Source organism: Crinia signifera, chromosome 4 (genome assembly GCF_055691185.1).
Source record: "Crinia signifera chromosome 4, ASM5569118v1, whole genome shotgun sequence".
NCBI lineage: Eukaryota > Metazoa > Chordata > Amphibia > Anura > Myobatrachidae > Crinia > Crinia signifera.
This window is the reverse complement of record NC_139220.1, coordinates 118,192,477-118,199,770: the sequence shown is the minus strand read 5'-3', so window position 1 is coordinate 118,199,770 and position 7,294 is coordinate 118,192,477. Positions and strand designations below refer to the sequence as shown.

General features: G+C 44.5%; 1 protein-coding gene across 1 annotated transcript; it reads right to left on the bottom strand.

Annotated features, from left to right (window-relative positions):
• Positions 1-2,597: 2,597 nt before the first annotated feature.
• Positions 2,598-6,061, bottom strand: AVPR1A (arginine vasopressin receptor 1A). The gene is made up of 2 exons (XM_083182307.1): positions 4,940-6,061; positions 2,598-3,230 (listed from the first exon to the last, which is right to left on the bottom strand). Exons 1-2 carry the CDS (start codon positions 5,883-5,885, stop codon positions 2,938-2,940), a joined length of 1,239 nt encoding a protein of 412 aa, XP_083038433.1. The 5' UTR covers positions 5,886-6,061; the 3' UTR covers positions 2,598-2,937.
• Between the last annotated feature and the right edge of the window lie 1,233 nt (positions 6,062-7,294).

Here is a 7,294-nt window from a genome sequence, read left to right as displayed (position 1 = left end):
TGTGGGCCCCCTTCACCTTTGGGCCCCGTAGCAGCTACATTCCCTGCACCTATGGTAGTTACGCCCTTGGTGATACATTGCCAGGGCTCCATCTGTATCTGTAGTGTGGGATGGATTCAAAAGGTCAATACCCCATAGTTGACAGTTATGCTGTCGATGCTGTTATGATGGCAATATGTATGTTGACAGGTGAAGTATTAACATTGTCAGAATGATGACAATCAGCCTGTGAATGGGGCGGATTCAGACCCATTCGTTAGAGTCCAAATTTGTCCCCAGCACCGATGTTCGGGGTTTGCGCATGCACAACCCACGGGAGCGAACGGCTTTGGCGAATTTGCTCTGGGAAGGGAGGGGCAGGCAGGGGTGTCTTAGATCTGTGGCATCCCTGTACGGGAAGCAGGCGGACAGCTGACATCCGCTGGCATCAGCTGCCACCCCCCGCACCTGTGTCATGGGTGTACTAGTATGGGAACACCCAGCGTTTTCATGGGGACACGTTTATTATGTGCTACCCCTCGCCTCCGCCCCAAGCCTCTGCCCACAGTGCCAGGTGTGAACTGGCCCAGCGCATAAGCAATTCACCATGCCTGCTCACACAAAGCGGCTTCACATATGCATTAAAGTTTATGCCCATGCACAGTCGCTAAACATCGCTCCCCTGTGCGAACACTCAGGGGCCCGATCCAACTAGAATGAGGGCCATAGTGTATCTGTCAGAAAATGTACCTTATTGGAAACTATTTACTTACTGCTGTTTTAAACATACTTTAAGGAGAAAATATATAAATGTTTAATTTGTAATAAACTGTGCAGTTATCTTTGCATTGGTCTCAGGCTACTGATATCCAGTGCTTTTATACTTGAAATACAGAAGTTTAAGATTCAAAGCAGTGAAGGATACCATTCACCATGGTAACTTAGAGGAGTCTCACAAGCAGCACTTACTGTACTCCCAGGATGGAGCCGCATATACTGTAGCCCCTTCTCATCAGAACTGCTTCACATGTATGAGACCAGAGCAGGAGCCTAAAGTTTTCACACAGCAGAAGAAGTTTGGTAGATGTTAAGGAGACTTAACTATCCAAATATTAGGCACACAGTGGTGGCACCAGATGTGGGATGCAGGCTAAGATTCAAATGAGGGAGCTCCACCAACTCCCCCCCAAACATCGCTGGCCAGGGCTCACTGGCAGTTGGTGTGGTTTTCATATTTGGATTCTGGACCGCGCTGCAGCCCCACCTTTTGTGTTTATCATACATCGCATATTGCATGCAATACATCCCATGACTTATTGCATGCATTGAGGCATTTGTTAATGCATGTACATGAATCAATGCTAAAAATTGCTTAAGGGCCAGCTTATCTGATAGGCTCACCAGGGTGTTGTTAGGGCTACTGGGTTTATGCCCCTGGAGTCCTACAAAATATTTGTGTCCATCAACCTGAATGTATGCCAGCTGCGGGACGGGGGTGGGGGGTGGGGTCAGAGTGGGATTTTTCAGATTCTTCCCAGTGAAACTCTTTGGAAAGAAGCCTATATATGGTGTTAGAAATCTTAATACATATAGCGAATTCGGAAAACCTCCAAAAATGGTTTTATGAGTTTTAACAGTACATCTCACCCTTAGGTGCCCATTTATTATTTCATATTTGCAGCTAATTCCACGAAAATACCTGTTTTGGGGGATAGCTATAAATGACAAGCATCTCTGTAATGTATGACGGAGGGACCACAGAAGGAATCTCCGATACCTGATGCGATCCCTCCTGTCCTGCTCGCAGCCACATCCCCCATAGATTTATATGGGGGATGTGATGCCGCCCAATGTACCAATTTCGAGCAGCATTGCATCAGGTCCAGCAGCTACTGCTATTCTGAGATGGCAGTACCCTATTGTAGCTGGCGGGACAGTGCAGTCAAATGTGGGTCAGCATCACCAGTGCATGCTCAGAGCCCCGGCACCAGACAGAGCAGTTCCCATGTATGAGCTCCTTCTGTATCTGCAGAAAGATAGTGTACACCAATAGGATCACATATTGCAATGCAATCGTGGTCCACTCAGATTGCATTGTATACGCAATCTTTAATAAATGGGCCCCTTAATCTGCTAAATTAGCAGAATGTGATCCACACTGCTGCTAGCCCCCCAATGCATTCAATGATCACAAAGCAAGGATGGGGGAAATTCACTAAAGGAAATTTGTAAAAAATAGGTGTATTTGTATCCAGAAAAACACTTATTTTTGACATTTACTATCCCAAAAATACTGCAATTCGTATTCGTATTGATAGCACATCAATACGAATACGAATTGCCGTATTTTCGGGATAGTAAATGTCAAAAATAAGTGTTTTTCTGGATACAAATACACCTATTTTTTACAAATTTCCTTTAGTAAATTCAGCCCGATATTGCTAATACAGTGCACCCCAAGCTATGTGCGACAAACAGTAAAATATATTACCTGTATTGGGTTGTTGACCATAACAGCAGAAACTGTGTTCTCTGTATCATTTTAGTATGGACTGATGACATGTTGTATTTTAATTGTGTTCATACCAAGTTGTCACATTAAACACATAGAAATGTACTTTATGAAGTGTGTATTTTATAAAAAATAAAGTTACACCACAGCACTGTATGCAATACTGTGCTAATAGCATTTTCTCCTGCATACGTAACTGTGTATTACAATTAACACTCATTAGTAGCTGAAAATCTCTACTACATTGATACAATTGTTTATACAGGTTGTGAACACATTAACTTAGTTACAGTGTAATAATACCTTATATGTTAAATTATTATTTTTTGTCCATTTTCATGATGTGGTTCTCAACATACTCCAATATTTAGTTTTAGTTTTTTCCAAGTGCCCAAGAGCATGAAGCAGAGCCACATTACAATGTCTTCAGTACCTTATGTCAGGTTTCAGGTTTGTATTGGCAAGAATTTGATGGAGTTTGTAGATCTCGGGGACTCTTTCCAGTTGTCGATACTGTTGCTTGGACTTTTTGTCGGGATCCTGGTGAATGAGGTTTGTCTCCTGGAGCTGCTATCAGAATCTTCTTTGTTTGAGTTTCGTTTGAATTTACTGCAGCACAGCAAACTATAGAAGAAGTCTTGCAGAAGGTGTCCACTAAAGAACATGTAAATCCAAGGGTTGCAGCAGCTGTTTAAGCTGCCTAACAGGGCAGTCACAGTAACTACGGTGTCTTCATTGTCTAGAGAAGAGAAAGCAGATTAAACTGTAAACAAATTTCCTCAGCGATAATTAACACTGATCTAATATTATTTCCCATAAGCCCTGTCACTCCGTAGGGCACTTCGGAGCGATATATATATTTTTTTAGAAAAGCCTAGTGTTTACACTCAATGTCATTAATGATGTGCGCTGCTGCATACCGTTAATGAGCCCCCCATCATTGTCCATGCATGCAGCTCTATCTAACTACATTGTTAGCGATGGATACACACTATAAGATTATCTTTCCAATATGAATGAGTGGAATTAAAATCTGGTCATTTCTGGGGGCAAATGATAATTGACTGTTTGCTCCCAAACATGGAAAACAGACAAAATGGTCATTCAAATTGGTTAAATCAATTTATGCAAATGTTTTGTCCATTTTCCAGCTTTTGGGAGCAAATGGTTGATTGTAATTTGTTCCCAGACAGAAGATTTTTGTTCCAATCAGACAGATTATAAAGATAATCTTAGAGTGTCCATACACAGTGCATTTTTACCATGCGATGTGCGTTCCCGCTGGCATCTCATCGCACATACTTTTTCTACTGCCCTCACATCACATAGCATGCAAAACGCATGCGTTGTGATGCGATGCAGACCATTACGGGTGTGATAATCGCACCGTTTATGGGCACCTTTATAGTGTGTATCCAAAGTAAGTCTTTACCTGAAGTAAAAGGATCTTCATTTGCAGAGTTTTGAATATGAATGATGTGAGTAAAACAGGCATACTAGTGCCAGAGTAAGAACTAGATCTTATTGATGTTCATCCACTTAAAGAAATGGAAATCATTGATTGCTTTACAGCATCTATTGGAGGATTTGGTTGATGGGGTCATCCTAGGATTAGAGGGGTCGTTTAATTGGCTCCCATACTAGCATTTGATGCTGTATTCCTCAAGGTATGCCATGCACCCACAGTTTCAATCCCCTTTAAGGAATCAAGATTTCCTGGCTACGTTATTTAACATTAGGTTCTTATGGTCATTATTAGCTGATGATAACTATACATGTATGCATAATGTATGTTTTTAAGTGGATGGCTTATAAAACATACATGAGGGAAGAGAGTGATAAAGTGGAGTAATACCAGCCAATCAGCTCCCATCTGCCATGTTACAGATTGTATTTGAAAAATGACAGCCGCTAGTCCGTTGACAATTTATCACTTTCAATTTACTGTATCTCTCTCCAAGACTTAGTGAATAGACCTCTTAGTTTGCTGATACAGTTACATGCTAGTGAGCTCTTCCAGCTAGTTAAGGAGCACATTCCTTGGACCAGAACTTATTTATTCCTTCATTTATTTATTTACAATTTCTTATATAGTGCAGCAAATTCTGTTGCTAACAACATCAGTATTATTTTGATTGTCCCAATGAGATGTTTACTGCTTGTGGACATTACAGATGCATTGTGTAAGAATGCAATTTTCTGGCAATCAGATTATCTGGCAATTAAATGTTGCCAGATAATTTCTGCTTGTGACAGATATACTGTAGGCAACCTGTGCTTCCAGCTTTTGTGGAAGTACAAGTATCAGCATGCCCTGATAGGGGCTTTATAGCAGAACCACCATTAGTTAATTAACTATTAATGGTAATTCGTAAATGTTTTTTAAACATATGCAACACACATTTAGTTGATGTACAGTAGAGTACCCAACTAGAGAGCGCCACTTACCGATCCAGTTGGCATCTTTTGCATAGACCGACCACATCTGGATGGCGAAGAAGGGTGTCCAGCAGATGATGTAGGCTGACACAATTACAAAGGTCATTTTCACTGTCCTGACCTTGGCCCTGGAGATGGTTCTCACGCTGCTCACAGAGGTGGAGAGCAGTCCATAGGTCTTCTTGCTGTCCGCCTCCTCATTCTTGGTCTTGCACTTTATGTTCCTCCAGATGTTGTAGCAGATGAATCCATAGCAGGTCAGCAGGATGACCACGGGCACCAGGAAGATGCTGACGGTGATCCATGTTATATAGGCTTTGAGCGCCACCGGCGAGATAAAGTCGCCCCAGCAGTCGTAGACCCCGTGCCCCAGCTCCCGCAGGGAGAAGATGCCATACTGGGGGGTGCTGAGCAGCAGGCTGAGGAGCCAGGCGCCCCCGATCATCAGGTAGGACCTCTTGGTGGGCTGCTGGAGCGTCTTCAGCGGGTGGCAGATCGCGATGTAGCGGTCGACGGTCATCACCACCAGCATATAGGACGACGCGAACATGCCGAACACCTGCAGGTGCTTCACGATGCGGCACAGCGAGTCCGGCCCGTAGAAGCGGTAAGTGACTGTCCAGCAGAGCTGGGGCAGCACCTGGAAGAAGGCCACCACCAGGTCCGCCAGGCTCAGGTGCTTTATGAATAGGTGCATGCGGGACATCTTCTTCTTGGACTTGTAGAGCCCCAGCAGGACGCTGCAGTTCCCCAACACCGCGGCCACCAATATGACGGCCAGCACGGCCACCTCCACTTTAGCCAGCTCCTCGTCCCGGTACATCAGCCCCGAGGCATTGATATATGGGAGGCTGGTGTTAGGCGGGATGGAGGGGAACGGGGAGGGGGGTGTCCTGTAGCTCTCATTCCCCAAACTCATGTCTTTCCCGGAGTCTTCGTCCCCATAGAATCGCATGGTGCTGCTGCTGGGTGGGGATGCCACCTGCGTTTGTAGTGCGTCCGTGTATGCGGTGCGTCCGTGTATGCGGTACAGGCGCTGCCCTGCGCTTCCCTCTGTGCGGTGAGCCCGGAGCGCGTCCTGCAGCAGGAGGACGTGTGACTGTACTATAGTACTACAGGCTGCGGCTGCCTTCTTCTGCCTTATATAGGGGCTGAGATCTCCTCCTGTGTAACAGCGTCACGGCACTCACAGCTCAGTGCAGCTGCGGGGAAGCGGGTGAGAGCTCCATTCATGCCTTGTAGGTAAAGTGAGGGAAATAGAAATACTGTACATTGTGGGAACTCTGTAATCTGCACTTCTTGGACTATATAATACAGATGTTCTACTACTGTGTAGACGGTATACAGTCATTAGGTCTTATTAAGTCGACATGCTTTGGGTCGATCACTGTAGGTCTACATGGCTTAGGTTGACACATGAAATAGGTTGACATGGCTAAGGTCGACAGGGTTTGAAGGTTGACACAAGCATTAGGTTGACCATGTCTACAACAGTCAAAAGGTCAACATGAGTTTTATACACTATTTTTTAACCGACATCTGCAGACACCAATGGTATTTAATGCCCTACCATCCACTAGGGCAGTGGTTCCCAACCTGGGGTACTAGTACCCCTGGGGGTACTCTGCAGACCAGTTGGGGGTACTTGGAAATAATATTGGTAATGGCGGAAGAAGAAAAAGTCTCCCAATGGCAAAAGAAGTCTACCATTGACATGAAAACAAGCCACGTTGTGTCATTTCCAGTCCATCTGCAGCATCATCAGCATCTCCTCATGCTTTTGCCCAACCAGCAATTCACTGAAAGTTACCTGTAAACATCTGCCCCGCACTGACATGGGTGGAAGAAGCATTAATCTTACAGGCGTTAGCGGGAACTCTGGAGACAATACACAGCCAGCGGCCAGACAAAGACGGACCTGATTCCTGACCATATACTAGTCCACGGCTACTCCTTAATATTAGGACACGCATACTGCTCACTTCCACTCATAAGAACTGTGGAAATTTTAAATTGAGAGGAGGGGTACTTATAAATGAAAAGCCTAATCAAGGGGTACGGGAGAGAAAAAAGTTTGGGAACCACTGCACTAGGGCGTGAAGGGAAAATAGAATAGTACTGTCTCCAAAGCATGGAGAGTGCAGCAAGCCATGGGAGGTGACGCAGTACACTTTGACGGTGTCCATGTTGACATTCATCTGTCGACCTAACCTAATGCTTGTATCAACTTTAGCTATGACAACCTATTTCATGTGTTGTGTCTTATTTATTTATTTACAGTTTCTCATATAGCGCAGCAGATTCCATTGCGCTTTACAATAGTAGACAGGGATAAAACAATCTGGGTAACAACAGACAGACTTG